Genomic DNA, 18,077 nt, shown 5'->3' on the forward strand with positions numbered 1-18,077 from the left:
ATAGAGGGTGTAGCATAAGAGATCAGAAAAAAAAAACTATATAAAAATCGAATTTTAATTTTATACAAATATAAATAAATCATTTGAATTAAATTTCGTATTTTTTAAATTGTAATATATTGTGATTAAGAGCTTTTAATTTCATGCATAGAATTTGTAGAGATTAACAGCTAGCTAGCTGATTTGATATAAGAAGAAAAAGAGTAAAAGTATCACCTTTCTTTGTTCATGTGACAAAGACATGCCACCTATAGATTCTGAGCAAAGGAATTTACCCATCATCAATGATAATGAATCTATTCTTAAGTTAAGATTCATCGAAGAAAGTTTTTATGGGAAAAGAAAAAAAACCCACATTATTTGATGTTTGGTATGTTATAAACTACTGTAAAAAACACCATAACTAAATCAAATCCATGGGGAGAAAGCCTAAAAGCGACCATTGTTGGGACCTGCAGCATCAGCTTTTCAATTCAGGATCCATGAGCTTTAAGGTTCACACAAATTACCAGTTTTACATCTACACTTGTTCGAGGGAAGGGCCAAGATTTGCTACCCTGGCTCGGAAATACAAGATGATTTTATCATAATTCAGAGCCCTGAGTACCAAAAATACAATTCTGAATAGCAATTTAAAAATACAGCTCATTTTGAGTTTTCTCTTTTAGCCTCAGCAGCAGCCCTTTTATATTCACTCAAATAGCCATGGTGGCACAGGCACAGGCATAGGCATATGGCCAATTTTACATGGGAGAGCAGACAGCAGAACATACATACTTGATGAAGATGAAATAGCAACATGATCTGACGGTCAAGACAGCTTCCTGCACCCATTTTTGTGGGACCAAGGAACCATAATGTTATTCCATTATTACATTCTTTTATGGGACCCGATACATGGCTAGGATCCTCACAAAATTCAGAATTATTGGTCCCACTTTTCTCACAGATCATAAACTTGGACCAATTTGCAGGGATTGGCCTTGTCTAGAACCCACAACTTGTTATTTTTTAATCTATTTTCCTAGATGGGAAACCAGAATATTATGCAAATCAGGGCACATAAGTCAACCATTTCAACTATTGGTCTGTCCCCATTAAAAAAAATCATCATTATTCCGAGATCATTTTCATTTTCTTGGTCATTGTTTTACCTAATCAACTGCTATCTTCTGAGTCAAATTCCGAGTCAAGAAACTCATCATGCAAATCAAAGTATGGAAGAACAGCCTCAAAAATTTATAATGGGTTGGAGTCTGGTGGAGATGGGATCAAACTCTATCCAAAATACTGGTGCCAACCGACAATTGTGTACTATACTAAGAACATTAATAGAAATTTTGTACCCTTTCTTTGTTTTAGGTACGACCAAAGGTTGTCTTAGTTTATAGTGAAGTCGTAAAAAATGTCAGACGTTTCCAGTGAGAAAAGGGTTGGCAGTGCGTATGGCATTATTCAAGTTGTCCACTTGAGTTTCTCTAAAATGATTTCTAGTGCTTGTAGCTTCGTTGACCCTACAAACAATTATATATGGAGATTTGATGAGATATACTAATTGTATTTAACAATTTTTTCCTAGTTTGAATATTTTTGCAAGTGATATTAAATGGTTTTGAAGGCCAGACTTTTTTAAAACTTATAATCTCTTTTGAACTATTTGGTTTGAAAATCAAACAAACAATTAGATATTATTTTCGTATTTATTTAATATTAAATATATATAAAATATAAAAATTATTATATTATAATTTATGTTAATATACAAAAAATAAAACATAATTTTTGTTTTTATTAAATTTATATACTATTTTTACTTAAAATTTAAATTATATTATTTTTATTTTTTTAATTCATATTATATTTTTATCATATCATCATTTTATATTTAAAATTAATCTAACAATACCACTGCCTAACTATCTGAGTCCAAGCTACTTATAATTATAATTCCACCAGAACCCTAGAATCCCATCACATTTTTAGCATCTAATATTGAAACTTTACAATGGGCTAGCACCAAAAAAAGGGTGAATTGATTGAATTCAACTTTAATTATAAACATTTTGCTTTGGGTTTCTCATTACTTTCTGCATTATAATATTAAAAACAAAGGTCAAAAACAAAGGCTTTATACCATTAATTTACTGGTTCTGATGCAAGTTTTTCTTTACCTACTGTTATGAAGTGATTGAAAATTCTTAAGAAATCAAACACTGGAGGGGGAATTAGGGCCAAAGCTTTACTCCCAAGAGTTTAAAATAATTCTACTAGTCTTTGCTGTTTAACATTAAGGATTGAAATTGAACCCTACTTTGACTTAGAATTAACAACTTGAAGTGCAACTAATGGGGCTCTCCACTTCTCTCCCTTTCAAATATCAATCCAAATAATTAAGGGGGCCATGATAAGTTGGCTGGTTCTTGGCTTGTTCTGAACAGCATTGTTTTTATTCTTTGCATTTCAACCCAAAATCAGTCAAATGTCCCATTCTTGGAGTAACTTAAGGAATGGACGATGACCTGTGATGTAAAGGTCGTTGCCTAAAGTCTAAAGCAGCATTGCTAATTAATTTAATCACAACTTGATGAATTAGTAACATTAAAAAAGAATTTTCCTTTCTAAATAAATGGATGATTTTTGTTGTTTTAACACATTTTTTTTTGCTTTCGAGAGTAAGGTAGTGAGGCAGTAGCCCCCGAGGGAACAGGGCGAAACCGCGTTAACAATTAACTCTACATATTTTTTCTTTGCCTTTAGCACCATGTGACTGAACTCAGCTTCTTCTCATCTTTTCACTTCCCTTTCATATAGATGTACATCTATATAAAAGCTGTTCTTTTACTTGCTTCCAATTCCTCTCTCTCTCTCTGTCTCTGTCTCTCTCCTTTTTCTTACATGAACTTTAGACCCAATCCAAGACTTGAACCATTGGATCTCCAATATTAGATCTTCAGGGCAATATCCTAGAGTTTCGCCGATGGCTCCACTGATGTACTTCAGTTTCCGTAAGTTACTTGCTTTATTTGTGTTGATTTCTATGCTCCTTTGTGCCTCCATTGAAAGTCTTGAGCTTCAGACCAATCGCTTTGGTGCTAGAAGAAGATTGCTAGAGCTTGAAGGAGAAGAAGACGAGCAGTTGTTGCTAAAGAAAAAGAGCTCCAGTTTATCCACCAATAACAACCAAATCAAGCTCATCAAATCTTCAAACCTATCCACTAAAAACCAGACCAAACTTTCCAAACCTGCCAATTTAACAAAAGCAACAAAACTTTCTAGTACTCTTTTCAAGTCTGAACTCAAGAAGCTCAATTCCACTTTCCTGTTAAAGAAGCTCAACTTCACATCAAAAGCCACAAACTCCTCCAAAACCACTTCACTTACCTCCAAAAAAACCTCGGATCTACTCAAACTAAGCACATCCAAGAACAAAACAACCACCAAACTCACTTCCAACAAAACACTGGCAGACAAAAAACTGACTGACCCTGAATCTTCTAAACCTCAAAAGAACTCAAACAAAGAGAAAAACGCCGCAACCGAGAAACCAAAACAACAGAAAAAACAACCAAGCTGGATTGATCAGGAAGATGATTCTAATTTGGTTGCGGAGTTCCGAGATCTACCAACCAAGTTCCAGCAAACTCTTATCCCAGACCTGGAAAAAATCTCAACAGCCTCGAAATCTTACCTAACCAAATACAACAAACAAATCACCAAACAATTCAAACCATATGTCGGCAACCAACATGCCCCTACCATTGCCACTATAATCTCTTTTGCGTTCCTTTTAATCCCATTACTCTTAGTTTCCCTCATATTTAACCGCATCAAAGCCTACTTTTCACTCCAAAAAATCCTCATTTTCATCCAAGTTTATCTCTCGATTTACTTCTCCATCCTTGGCCTCACTTCCCTCATTACTGGGCTCGAGCCACTGAAGTTCTTCTACGCTACGTCGCCATCCACCTACACCTGCTTACAGGTGCTTCAGACACTTGGATACGTGCTCTACTTGTTGCTTCTTTTGATGTATCTGATTCTTGTTTTCTCAACTGAGTCTGGACTCGGCTCCAAGTTGTTGGGTTTGGGCCAGAGTTTCGTGGGCTTCTCTGTCGGGCTACATTACTACGTGGCGGTGTTTCATAGGATGGTTTTGCGTCAACCGCCCAAGACTAATTGGAAGGTCCATGGGATGTATGCCACGTGTTTCCTTGCGATTTGTCTGTGTGCTGGAGCTGATAGGAGAAAGAAGGCTTACTTGGAAGAAGGTGGTGAAGAGGGGAAGAAGAATTAATCAATTAATTTTTTTTTTAAGTACATTATTATAAATTTAGTTGGTCCAAAAATTATAGTACGCATAATCTCAGCCACTTAAAATTTGTAGCAATAAAGAACAAAATTGTTTCATAAATGAGATTGGCTGAGAAATTTCATGTTTGTTAATTATCATTTTTTTATTTTCCTTTTTAGTTTTATAATTTCTGCACTGTAATGTTTTGTGGACATTGTAACACCATTGAGCAATCAAATATGGTGTTAATTATCTTTAACATCTTGATTTAATAATCAAGATAATTTTTAAAAAAATATTAAAGTTGAGGTTTAAACTTTAATTTTCCCTCTCTTTATTAATGTAGAGCTTTACCCCATTAAATGATAAAAAAAAATGATGTTAATTAATTATTTTTGAAAATAGAAAAGAGATTAGTAATTTATTTTTCAATTCAAGTTTATATAACTTTTCATTTTTATTAATACTTTATTTAAAAAAAATCGTTTATATATATTGATAATAAAAATTTTTAATTTTATAAATCAAATATATTTTCTTTTTAATTAATTTTTTTATTTTTTTAATATACCATTGAAATCAGAATCAAGTTTTTTATTATTTCTGTTCGATCTGGCTCGATTACATGTTACAAGACAGTTTAGCAAAGCCAAGGCCATTTTGGTAATTTAAATCATGGCGACCGATGGGTTTTAGTGTTAAGTGTCGGTGACTGCATTGATTTTTGTACAACCGACAAGTGAAGTGCTTACGTTTCTTTTCTTGAGCGTAGCTTTGTGGATACAGGTAGTTTTCCAATGAAGCGAGTTGCACAGCGAGCTTAATCCCCTGGACCCACTGATTTCGTTTTCATCCATTAGACATTTACGTGATGAAATCTTGACTATTTATGGCATTAAGTGACAAAATTCTTTAATAACAGGTCCCACATAGGTCATTTTCAGGAGGATTGAGATAGTTGTTTAGAATCCTGACCATTTAATTTTGAACTACGACTTTTTGGGTTTTAACCCATTTTAGTAGAAACTATACAAATCAGCAATACAATATGACGACCAGATCCAATAGGGAGTAATTAAAGGTTTGTGACGCATTCTAGTCTACGGGTGTAATTGATTCAGTTAGTTAAATTCGTATAGTGAGAATTTGAGTTTAAATTTAACTTAAATTTTATTTTTTGAAATTTGATTTGATTTTGATTAAATTTAATTTTTAAATTTAAATTTACTTTGAAATAAAAATTGAATTACTTAAATTCATTCGATTAGATTTATTTATAAAATAAAAAAAATTTAATTTTTTTATTTGACTTTAAATTAGATCATTTTTATTCAAATTATAGCTTGAACTCAATTTAATTTATATCTATGGATAAAATAATAAATTTTTAATTAAAACCTTAAAAATATATATTAAAATAAAAAAATTTGATTAGATTTTTGAACTATTTGAATTTAAAATTAAGATACTTGAATTTATTATTTGTGAACCATTCTAGTCTACGGGTGTAATTGATTCAATTAGTTGAGTTCATATAGTGAAATTTTGAGTTTAAATTCAATTTAAAATTTATTATTTGAAATTTGATTTAAATTTGATTAAATTTTAATTTTTAAGTTTGAATTCGATTTAAAAATAAAAATTGAATTATTTGAATTCATTCGATTAGATTTATTTATCAAATAAAAAAAGAGTTTAATTTTTATATTTGATTTTAAATTAGACCATTTTTATTCAAATTATAGCTTGAACTCAAATTAATATATATATGGATAAAATAATAAATTTTTAATTAAAACATTAAAAATATATATTAAAATAAAAAATTTTAATTAAACTTATGAATTATTTGAATTTAACTCATTAAATAAATCGAGTTATTTAAGCTTGAGTTCAACTCAACATTGATCGAGTCTAGTGCAAATTTCCTTCAAATTAAACCAAAATAATTTATGGACATTGATATATAATTTACACATCTATTATGACCCCTAAAATTTTATGTAAAAAGAAAAAAAAAGTGAAAAAGAAAAATATATAGACATATCTTCTAATTTCTTAGGTGATTAATAAGATGATGAACCAAATTAACAGAAGAACAGGGCCCATAAAAAACCCAAAAAAGTACTTGACTATATTGGGCCTCTCTATTTTAACACTAGAAATTCAACAGTTCCAGGCCCATTTCCCATAGTTATTAGGATGTCAACATTTTTAGACTAATTTGCTTCACTTAATAATCGCTATAATATTCTTTCAGCCCAATAGAGTCTTCCAACACTGGACTCTTAGCCCTAGTCAAGGAGTTAGTTTTAGTTGGATTCCTTCATTAATTAAAGCTGATTGTTTTATTTAGAATCACTTTGATCAGAATTTATTATGCTTAGAGATATGATTGGTAACAATGAATTTCATTTGAATAATTGAGACAAGACTTGGAATGGCAAAGTAGTTGGCATTTTTTCGCACAGATTGATGATTCACATCTACCAAGTAATTTGATCATTGATGAACAAAGCTTTGCAATTATAACCCAAAACCTCAACTATGCAATACCAATAATGCCCACCCATCTCATAAATATTTCCAACTACATGTTGATAAAACACATAATAATCAAAATTATTTTATCACTAATATTAGTTGGTTAAGTGAATATGAGAAAATTTGTATAACGACTAAAAAAAACATGAGAAATGCTAGCCCCAACTGCACTCTAAAAGCTCCTTTAATCTTGATAGAATAAAAAGAAATATAAATTTTTTGTTAACATAAATCCAAAATAAATAAAATTTTTACTCGTAACAAGATTTGTAATTTGTATCCCACATGCATTACATATTCGAAATTAACGTCAAAAAAAAAAAAAACCAATAAAATTTGAATTCGAAATTGGAATAATTTGAGATTAACATCGTAAATGCTTAAATCAATTCTTATTGGTGAAGAAATGGAATTTGAAACTTTAGAAAGGTCACCTTCTGTCTTTCTCTTTCTTTCATGCATACAAACAAAGGCAAAAGAAATTTCCTACACCATGCCAATTGCCAATTGCAAATTCATTTGTCAAACATATGAACCATATGGCCATGGGTCCCCATTTGTCTCCAAAAAGTAGTTTGAAGTACAATATAAAAATTGCCATCATTTCTTTTTTTTTTTTTTTTTTTTTTTTCATTTTCTATCAAACGCATATCCCACCTTGAGTACCCTAACCAAAGTATTTATGGCTCGCAAACACAAACTCCCAAATGAAAAAGACTAGTTCATTGATTTTTAGCTCTCCCCAAGTATCTGAAAGGCTGAAACAAGGCTTTCAAGGTCCACACCACAACAAGATACTTGGTAGTTTCATTGGTTCTTGTCCTTGTTGCATACAAATGAAACCATGATCACATTATTGATGCCTTGATATATGTTGCTTGGTCACTTTGGGAAAAAATCAATTGTATGATGAATTTATTTTAAGGCAACTTTTCTTCTTGCATTTTGATGATTTCCCATGTCAAATTTGCATTATTGGGTTCAAATCATTGCATTATTTTTTTGTTTTATTTTGTTTTTATTCGTTTTTTGCAAACAGAAAGTAAAAATATCTATCAAACGGATTCTGCATATTTCATGTCTTTCACTACTCGACATGGTGGATGTAAGTTAATTAAGATTGGAACCCAAGTAAACCCTTGCCATACCCTAATATTCCTCTTATATATATATATATAAATATCATGAGATCATAGTGTTCATGTTCATGAATGTACTTAAGCTAAAAGCATTATCTATGTCATCAATCATGGCGTTGGATGGCACTTCCTACCCATCTTTTATGATGGAGTCAAAACCAATAATCCTCTATCAAACCATTCATCTCTAAAATTAACTATATATTGTCATATATCAAAACCTTAGGATTCATAATTTAACTGCATATTGTCATATAATCATTAATAAAAAATTATATAATTGAACAATCTTAAAATTATATACTTCTTTTGTGTCATTTTTTTAATGTCTCAAAATTTTTTTTTTATTTTTTTGAATATTTAAATTTCTTTTATTTTTATATTTTAATTATTTTTAAAATAAAATTTAATATAAAAAATTATGAAAATTTAATTTTATAAAAAAATTTTAAAATTTAATTTAAATAGATTAAAATCAAAATTTTTAAATTCATAAAAATCAATAAATAAAAAATAATCCGGAACGGAGGGAATAATTTACAAACGGAAAAGAAGAGTGAAGACAGGCGTGTCGGAAAATGGGACCATAGCCCACAACTAAAGAGAAAAAAATCGCAATAATAATAATAATAACATAACCAAAGAAAAAGAAAACGAAAAAAAAAAAAAAGCGTGGCCCATTTAAAATAATTCCTTTCCATACAATTCCTCCCACGCGCTATTCCCCAACAAACTCCCACCATCCAATCCTACAGCTCTTAAATGCCACTCTCGCTGGGACCTACCTCTCGTGAAGCACAATCGCGTGAGGAATTGAATGTATTTTTAGCAAAAAAATGGATTTTCTCCGTAGCAGTAAAACAGTATTGTTTTTCTTTCCTTTTAATTTTGATCTTCTTCACTTTGTTGTCAGAATCCAGACCCAAAAACAAACATAAAGAAAAAAAAAAAAACACTAAAATAAAAGCGTCTCCATAGTTTTAGCTGCCATATTCTCTATCTAAGTTCTTCAAAGTTCACATTTTTGGGCAAAGAACTGAAAGCTCTTGCACAGCAAAATAAAAGAAAAAAGACTTTTCCTTTTTTATATTTTTGCAGAAACTGATTCTTCCAAGGTATCATCTTTCGTTCTTAGTACCCTTTTTTTTAAAATTTCTGGGTTTTCTCTTTTTTTTTTATTATTTGAGAATTTTTTTGGGTTCTAAAACTCTTTTTTTTTTTGAAGTCTGAGTGTGTTTTAGTGTTCTCTTCTACTGTTCATATAAACCTCAAAGGTTTGGTCTTTTACAGATATATTTTTGAAATAATAAATTCCGGGTTTCATCTTTCTTCTCTGTGTTGTTTGATTATTTGAGTGCTTTTCCTTTTTTTTTATTTGTTTAATGTAAATTTGGGATCTTAATTAAGAACCTCACGTGATTAATTTTGTTGATTAGAGTATTATACTTTAGATCCAATTGATTGCAAAATGTGGCTGGTGAGATCAGACTAACCCATACTCTTTGTTTGTTCATGTCATGATGTCCATTTTGTGTTTGGAATTTGGATTTCAATTGAGATGTTACTGTTTTATGCAGTATCATCATTTGTTTGCTTAGACATTAGGGAAGTAATGAAATTATTTTTGACTTTGTTCAATTATTTTGTCTTCTTTTAGTTGGTATTGTAAGTGAATGCAAATGCTTAAAACTTATACTTGTAAGGAATAAAGAGTGAAAAGAAACTAAATCTTTTTCCACGCTTTAAGTGTTTTAATTTAGATTTTTTTGCGTATTGTTTTCTGGATTGAATGTTCAGTTGACTAAGAAGTAAGAAGGTTCTTTGATTTCAAGAGCACCAAAATTTGGATATAATATCAAAGATGCTAGTAGCCTACAGAGCTTATTTTGGTCATTATCTGTTTACATAGGCAATGGGACAAGTGATAAGTGCAGCAGGATAATAAGCTGTAGCCTGCTAACTTTTGGGACTGTAGGTTGAGATGTATGTTAGAAGGAATCTGATAGACATCAGAGAGTGACAGAGTCGTTTGTATATAGAAACCAGGCAGTTATCTCCAAGGGGACACCGCAAGCAGTTAGAATTTGAAAATTTAACTAGGTTCATATGATGGTTTGAAACGAGGAGACCCACTTGCTGTTAGCAGATAGCCAAGCTCCTAATTTTTTCTTATGATTGCTGCAATGATGTACGTTAAACAAATCTTCCTTTGCAAGCTAGATTCTAATCCAGTTCCTCATTTCTATGCAGTGTTGAGGCTTTCCCATATGATTTCCCATGCGGTGAGGAAGTTACTTGATGTCAAAAGAGTCTTCTACCAATAACAATCTGAACATGGATAAGGTATCTCCAGATTGTCCATACCCAGGGTGCTTTTTCTGTGTCATGAAGGAAGGAAACGCAAGCAAGCGCAGAGCCAGTATTCTGAAATTCTTTAGAGATCTTCCTACACAAGATGATGATGGTCAAGTTCTTCCTATCAGTGGCCTTTGGAATACTGCCATGGCACATCCTAATGATCCTGAATTCATCGAGTTGGGGATTTTTGAGTGCATGGCTGCACTAATATGGAAAGGTCTCAAGAACCGCCATTGGCTTACTCATGACCAAAATATATATATTCCTTATTATGCAGCACATATTATTGGATCCTACACCATGAACATGGAAGAGTTTGCGGAAAATGCTGTGCATGCTGGTGTAATTCCTCCCTTAGTTGAGCTTTTGAGTGGGAGGCTGACTTGGGTTGAACGAAGAGTGGCAGTGCGAGCTCTAGGACACTTGGCTACATATACGAGCACTTTTCCTGCTGTAGCAAGTCATGGAGAAATTCTTGAGGTCTCCATTCAGCTAGCAATGAGTTCACTGGAAATTGTTTACTCTCACTTTTACCAGTATGTCAATAGAAGGCTAAGTTATCACTGTGATCTGCTTACTCGTGGTATGGGTGGTGTTGAAATGGAATCAAGGAAGGCTGAAGAGTGGGCTAGTCAGCTGCAATGTTGGTCCCTTCAACTCATCAATTGCTTTGCATTCAAGCCTGATTTTCTTCCCACCATATGCAAACCTGAATTTCTTGTAAAACTACCAGGAATGTGGGGTGGACTTGTTAATGAAAACTCACCAGCTGGTATTGGTTTGTTAAGAACCATCTGTCATCATAAGCTTGGCAGGGGACCCGTTGCTAGCTGTCCTGGCATCATTGAAGCATTGTGTAATATCGCTCGTTCATCTGATGATTGGCAGTATATGGCTATTGATTGTCTTCTTTGGTTGCTTCAAGATCCAAGCACATGCTATAAGGTATGTTTCTCTCATATCTGGGTGATAAATTTTAAACAATGTGAATTCCATATTGATATAGAAGGCCTGAGACCTTTGATACCATGAGGGTTGTCTTTTCCCTTTATTCCCACCTTATGTGACTGAGTCTCTCTTTTACAGTGCCCTTCATCAGTAACAGCAGACTCTATTCCTTCAGTGGAATCTAAGCTAAATCATTGAGCATACTTGCTTTCATAATTTATTTGAATTCCATATCACCTTTCTGTTTTTTTGGATGGTTAAGTTGGGGAAAAGGGAATTTGAACGCAATATCTTTTCATAGGTAAGATATGGCTAACAGGATGATATTTCATCTGCCATATGCACCAGCTTATGATGATCATCTTCATATTTGTTCTGTGAATAATTAGTGAATAAGTATAATCTAATAAGCATCATGCAGCCATCTAGATTGCTTTTGACAATAATTTCATTGGAGAACGGAAAGTTATGGTATTCTAAAACATTTGGGAAATAGTCCCTTCTTTTTTGTTATGGCACATATATTTTTAAGCTTGATCTAGGAGATGTAATCCGTCTTTGTGTGATCTTGCTTTACCTTGAGTTCCCTTTTTCTGAGTCATGTCTCTTGTAAATGCAGTCAAGGTACTCAGAATTATGCCCCCATTTTGGTGTTTGTAATGTCTTTTACTTTATCAGAATAAAAGAATCCTGATTCCTGACAGATTACAAGGCATGCAAATTTATATTGAAATTACTTAAATGAAGAAGCACCTATGTCATAGTTCACTTGTTAAAATTATTTATTTATTCATTCATTAATCCTATATCTATTTTAAGATCTAAAGCTAGAGCTCTACACGCAACATTATCTGTCAGCTCAAATCCAAAAATATGTTTTAGTATGTTGATGCAACAATCTTTTGTAAATGGCTTTATCTCAATAAGGAATTTTACTATGTACTTGTTTGACATTTGTTTTGGAAGCTATGGTATTCTCTGTAGAACTCATATTCGTTTGTTATGCAGGTGATAGATAAGGCAGTGGCTGCTCTTGTTGACCTTGCAGAGATTACGACTCTGGGTGATCATAAAAAGCTTGGAGATTCCATTGTTAACGTTCTTCAGGAAATTATTCAGTCACAAGGGATAGGACGCAACTCTCTCAGTAACCAAACAAATGAACTGATTGAAGAACTATTGAACTCAAGGCAGAGATTGAAGTGGGAAAAGAATATGCCAAAGGAGGATCTCCATATTAAACAGGCTGCTGCTTTAGTGGTCAAGCTTGAAGGAAACTCTCTTTTCTCATCAGGAAATATATCTGGTGCTGCATCAAAGTACTCGGAAGCATTATCTTTGTGTCCAGTGAGATCCAAGAAAGAGAGAGTTGTTCTATACAGTAATCGAGCTCAGTGTCATCTTCTATTGCAGCAACCCTTGGCTGCCATAAGTGATGCTACACGTGCATTATGTCTTCACAATCCACTGAACCGTCATGCCAAAAGCCTATGGAGAAGAGCTCAGGCTTATGACATGCTTGGATTAGCTAAAGAGAGCTTGCTAGATGCCATTCTCTTCATAAATGAATGCTCTCAGTCAAGTGACCCTGATCTTTCATTAAGGCAAAATAAAGTTCCTGACTATGCTGAGCGATTGGTCAAGAAGCAGATGCGTGCAGCTTGGTTATTTAGAGAGGCAGCTATCAAACTTGGGGGTGTGCACTGTGAGGGTGATGCAGGTGACATGTTTGGCCAGGATACTGATGACTCTGAATGGGAGACAGCTAGTGAAAGTGATATAGGAAATGATGGAAGGGATGAAATGGGTGATGAGGATGATGATGATAGTGAATGGAAGAATGAAGATGAGAGAAAAGATAAATATGAAAAACGTTCAATGAAAGGTAAAATTGAACATTTTGGTGCTGTATAAACTTTTATTGCATTTTGAAATTTTTGGTATTCTTGCATCTGTTGCCAATTAAACAGTAAAATAAATAATTAATAGTGATAATAAAAGAAAGGAGAAATATGTTTTTTTTCCCTTTTCTGATTGCTGAAAAGAAAGGAAGGTGGGAGGGAGAGGGCTATTGACTAAAGAGCGATATGATATCTACAGCACACCAGGTTGAATTTGACCCATGTGATTCAGTTTTGGTTTATATTGGATTCTTTTTGGTCATTTAACAGTTATCTTGCAGATGTTAGGACATTTCACTTAGCAGCCATACACCCATACCTACCTTCGAAAGAGGAGGTTACAAGTTCGAATCTCCTGCTAATACAATCCTCTATTTCCTCCATTCTATATTCCCATAGCTAGTCAAACAAGCCAATTTGACCCTAGCTTGAGCTTGATAATTACAACATCAGCCAAGGTCAAGCTTGCATTTTTTGAGCTCATATAAAACTTGACCTTAGCTTGAGCAAGATGAGCCAAGCTGCCAGGCTTTCTCTTTTATATTTTCTAGTTTCGTCATGTATATTAACATCTCTGAACATTTTTTAACCTTTTTCCTTCAATCTAATCCATCCTTCTTAGTTTTTCCAATATGGAAAGAATCTTTTTGGTTTTTAGGGTATGCTATCGACATGTGGTCTTTAGTTACTTTTGAGAGAAAAGGGGAATTGTATATTGTAAAAAGTAACAAGTAGAAATAAAGGCCCCTTATTAAATTGCCATTTTCATGGGAGTGCTTCTTACATCCTTGGTGCTCCATTCTATTCATAGAATTTATCTAATGGTTGCTAGTGGACTCCTTGTCGTATCTGTGTGAGTGAGTGTGCTGGTTGCTGGTCTAGACTGCCTACCATGCCTTCACCCACAACCTCAACTTTTCATTTACAGTTTTGCAAGACCAGCTTTGACAGAATTGTAACTTTTATCATTTATATTTTTATGTTTGCATGTACAAGGGGATGGAATATTTAAATAGAGTTCTAGTCTACAATTCTTAGTCTAGCTTGAGTGAAAAGAAATAAAAATGTAGCCAAAGACACGAGATTTTGATTTTCTTCTCTTATTTTTTATATTTTATTGGCTTTGTTGAAGATAGGCTGAGGGTGCAGAAGAATTGTAGTATGCAACCAACCTACCTTATATCCGGCTACTTTAAGGCACCCGTAAACTGTGACAAACAAGCAAAATTTTTGTTTTTTTGTTTTTTCTATAGCAACTTTTTGGGTTTCAGGGGTTAAAAGATGTCCGTTATTGGATGATTCGTTTTGAGCTATGATGAGTAGTTTGCATTATTCTCACACTTGGTTAGTTTGCAAGCCATGTGTTGTTTTTGGCCATTAAACCTGAACAATGTATTGGTTCCTTGACTTTTACAGACATAAAGCACGGATTCAATGTTCAGCTCACAGAAGACGAACCATAAATGTTTGAAGGGCAAACAGCTTAGATGTAGACGTGTAGTGAACAAACGCTACTATGATTTGGCATTTGTTAATCCATGTTCCAGAGCTATACCTACTCGCTATTAAAGTTGCTCTGATGTCTGGCTCCTCGGAGAAGCAAGTTAGAAGGGAAGCTTGTCTTTGGTCATTGGGTTTAGAGGTAAAACTTGTTTTACAAACATTTCTTATTTGTTTTAATTTTTTTCTCCTGATTTCTTGATGTTAATTTCAACTGTAGAAAGTTACAGAGATTTTGAGTGTAGAGAACCATTTTGCCTGGAGGGTGTGAAGGTTTGTGAGTGATCTTAAGATCCTTGTGTATATAAAACCCTTTCAAGGGTTTTTGACACTGAACTGTCATATTTGAATGATAATTGTGATATCTTATGATGGTTCATTTATTATTGTGTGAGAAAATTGTGGATGTTCATGCTAGTTAAAAGCATTATAAAAAGGGTACTCCAATTTTTTGTGGCACATGTAATGAAATTTTACATGTGATCATGTATAGATCCACACCTTCATTCACATGCTCACATGAGATTTTTAAGTTTGTTTTACACCTTGATTTGTTGAGTGTAGGAGTTTATGATTACCATGATCGGAAGAGCTTAGGTGGACTTAGCAATCATTCATAGATAGAGATGTTAATGGATAGGGTATGGGTAGGGCAAAGTATTTCTCATCCCCATCATTGGATTTTTATATTATATCTATTTTCGTACCCATATCCAATGAATATTTTAATATATCGTCATCTCCATCTCCTTGAGTATTTAATGAGTATGGATAATCCTCATACTTGTAGCTTTAAAAGAATAATAAAAACTAATTTTTATTTTTTTAATTTTTATATTGTATATTTAGGTAATTATTTTATAAATATATATTAATATATATTTTTCAATAAAAATATATTAATTTTAATTAATCTAAAATAATAATTTATACTATTTAATAAAAAATTTATTTATTAAATATATATAAATATCTATAGGATACAGGTATGAGATGGGTATTATATTATCCATCCTTCTCCCCGTCCCTATGCTCAATAAAAATTTAAAATCGTACACATATCCATTTTCAAACTCACAATATAATATATATTCCCACTTACATTCAAATAAAAAATCGAATTTCTCATTAAGTATGGGTAAGATTGGCATCCCTATTCATAGACATGCATATGTTTTGAATGAATTGTCATGTGGAACTAACTATGTAGTTTGTTCAAACCAATTTACGTTGTCCTGGTTCTTTTTAGTAAAGATGGTAGTATTTGATTTCATTATATCAAGTTTAGCAACAGACTTAAAAATCTTAGAACACAATCAACTTAACTTGGCTGTCCTGGTAATGGGTTTGATGTGAAGTCTGTTTATTACTTGTAGGAATCAGAGTAGAGGACTTCTTACTTTATTTATGGTTAGCGGTTGTGTAAATCAATTTTTGGTAGTTGGACTGATGGAGTTTACATATGGTTGTTATCATTTAATGAATGGCCCATCAATTTTCAGTCTGTTAGGTCACATTGCCACGTGTTTGAGGTTCCCCTTTTGGTTTTGACCATAAAGGTCCTACACTTGCCAGTTCCTCTAGATATATATATTCCTGTAGGGCAAAGTGTAGTGTATTGTAAGTTAAAGAAAACAAGTGTTAGAGTAAAAGAAATGGCAATTTATAGGAATTAAAGACATTTTGGGACGCAACTGCTTAATTTTGCCTTAAATATAAGATGTGAAAGTCCAACTAAAATTTTTCTTCTGCCTCGTAATAATTGAAGACAAAACAATTGCATTTTTCAAAGCCTTCCACGCAACTGTAGGAAATCTTTATCTCTTTTTTTTTAAGATATCGTAATTTGAATTTGAGATTTAGTTTAATTTATTTATATAATTGTTGTTAAAATATAATATTTAATAAATTTAAAGTTTAAATATTTATATTTAAATATTATTTTTTTTAAAAATACTTACAAAAAATAAAGTAACCTAACCAATAATTCAACTAACTCCGTCTCTATCGTGAAAAGACAATGTCACGACATTGGTAAACGTGCTTGTGTCCTCCCAACCTGCTGCGGTGAAAATATTATTTTTTATATTAATTACAAATCTCACTCATCCCACTTTCATCTGTGGAATTAAATTTTAAAATGAAAGTGTTTTTAAGAAAAGAAATGGTAAGTATGCTGATTTTTTTAGTACATTGAAATTGTTGGACTACTCAAAATTAAAGCATGTTCTTACTTTGTTATTTACATATAATCTTTTGGATCATCTATCACTTAATTATAAGTGTATTTTTAAAATAATCATTTAATTATTAAATTTTGAGTAAATATTTTTTTTTATCATTCAACCATTAATTTTTAATATTTTATTGATATGATAATGTCAGTAATCAAGTGTTACTTGATATTGTTATATCATCCGATGTATCATAGAATATTATCAATATGATACTATTTTTTTTGAAAAAATAAATTTTATTGACATAATAATACTACGTGACAACTAATATCTGATGTAGTATTATTATATCAATGTATTAATAGATACTAACAGTCAAGTAACAAAAAAAATTTTATTCAAATTTTAGTAATTAAATTAAAATTTTTAATTTTTTATGTCAAAAAATTTGTAATAGTTCAATGACCATTTTGAAAACATGATCATAATTAAATGGTTAATAATGTAATTTACCTTAATATTTTTATCATTAACGTATCTTCTTTTTACATTTGAACTTTTTTAACGTTGTATTGTTGTAATCTAATTGATTAGGACAGTTGGACTTTCACTTCATGAGTCCAAGTTTAAGTATTAATTTAAGATAAAGAAAAAAATTTAATGTGAAGAATTAAATTTTAAACTTGTTAAATGTTATATTTAAAAGATTATTATATAAATTAATTGAATTAATATATGATTTTTATATTATATTTTCTTATACCATAATATATTTTTATGCTTTTAAATTTTACTTCATAGAAAAAATGAAAAAAAAATTGTTAATTCAATAATTAAACTATGAAATAGTATTAGTAAGTGAGTTTTCCCTTCATATTCTTATAAATAAATTTTAATAAAATTGTTATTTTCCTATATTGCTATATTTATTGAGAGTAGGAGAAAAAATTTGTCAACTTTTGAAGACTTCATTTGATTTTAGAAAAAAATAAAATTTATAAGAACATCTAAAAAATATAAATTATTGAAAAACATACACAACATTTATGTTGTCATTTCTTTAGCCATTTTTGCTGGGAATTTATTAATTTTACATACTAAATAATTGAAACTTAAAATAGAGGTCGAGAGTCCAAAACTACTCTTCAAAGATGTTTAACAACCATATCCAGGAAAAAAAAATATAGTCTTTCCGCATGTTCAAGTCTAAAGGGGGTTT

General features: G+C 31.7%; 2 protein-coding genes across 3 annotated transcripts; both read left to right on the top strand.

The window, feature by feature from the left end:
• The first annotated feature begins 2,653 nt into the window (after positions 1-2,653).
• LOC111292269 (uncharacterized) lies at positions 2,654-4,613 on the top strand. Its single transcript, XM_022884557.2, has one exon. The coding sequence runs from the start codon at positions 2,978-2,980 to the stop codon at positions 4,292-4,294; it is 1,317 nt and encodes a 438-aa protein (XP_022740292.2). The 5' UTR covers positions 2,654-2,977; the 3' UTR covers positions 4,295-4,613.
• A 4,269-nt stretch (positions 4,614-8,882) lies between these two features.
• On the top strand, positions 8,883-15,064 carry LOC111292492 (uncharacterized). Of its 2 annotated transcripts, XR_002690519.2 has the most exons (5): positions 8,886-9,089; positions 10,225-11,277; positions 12,289-13,165; positions 14,598-14,823; positions 14,902-15,064. XR_002690519.2 is itself a non-coding variant. In XM_022884904.2 (4 exons), exons 2-4 carry the CDS (start codon positions 10,273-10,275, stop codon positions 14,642-14,644), a joined length of 1,929 nt encoding a protein of 642 aa, XP_022740639.2. In that variant the 5' UTR covers positions 8,883-9,089; positions 10,225-10,272; the 3' UTR covers positions 14,645-15,064. The 2 variants fall into 2 exon arrangements, 1 of the variants encoding a protein (XP_022740639.2); XM_022884904.2 differs by having other exon boundaries at positions 8,883-9,089; positions 14,598-15,064.
• The last annotated feature ends 3,013 nt before the right edge of the window (positions 15,065-18,077 follow it).

The sequence above is a fragment of the Durio zibethinus genome, chromosome 10 (genome assembly GCF_047325235.1).
Source record: "Durio zibethinus cultivar Kanyao isolate XHJ-2024 chromosome 10, ASM4732523v1, whole genome shotgun sequence".
Classification (NCBI taxonomy): Eukaryota; Viridiplantae; Streptophyta; class Magnoliopsida; order Malvales; family Malvaceae; genus Durio; species Durio zibethinus.

Coding starts and splice junctions, on each gene's coding strand:
- LOC111292269 (XM_022884557.2), top strand. CDS start 2,978: ATGGCTCCACTGATGTACTTCAGTTTCCGTAAGTTACTTGCTTTATTT.
- LOC111292492 (XM_022884904.2), top strand. CDS start 10,273: ATGTCAAAAGAGTCTTCTACCAATAACAATCTGAACATGGATAAGGTA. Junction 11,278..12,288: donor ATCCAAGCACATGCTATAAG/GTATGTTTCTCT, acceptor TTTGTTATGCAG/GTGATAGATAAGGCAGTGGC. Junction 13,166..14,597: donor TGAAAAACGTTCAATGAAAG/GTAAAATTGAAC, acceptor TGACTTTTACAG/ACATAAAGCACGGATTCAAT.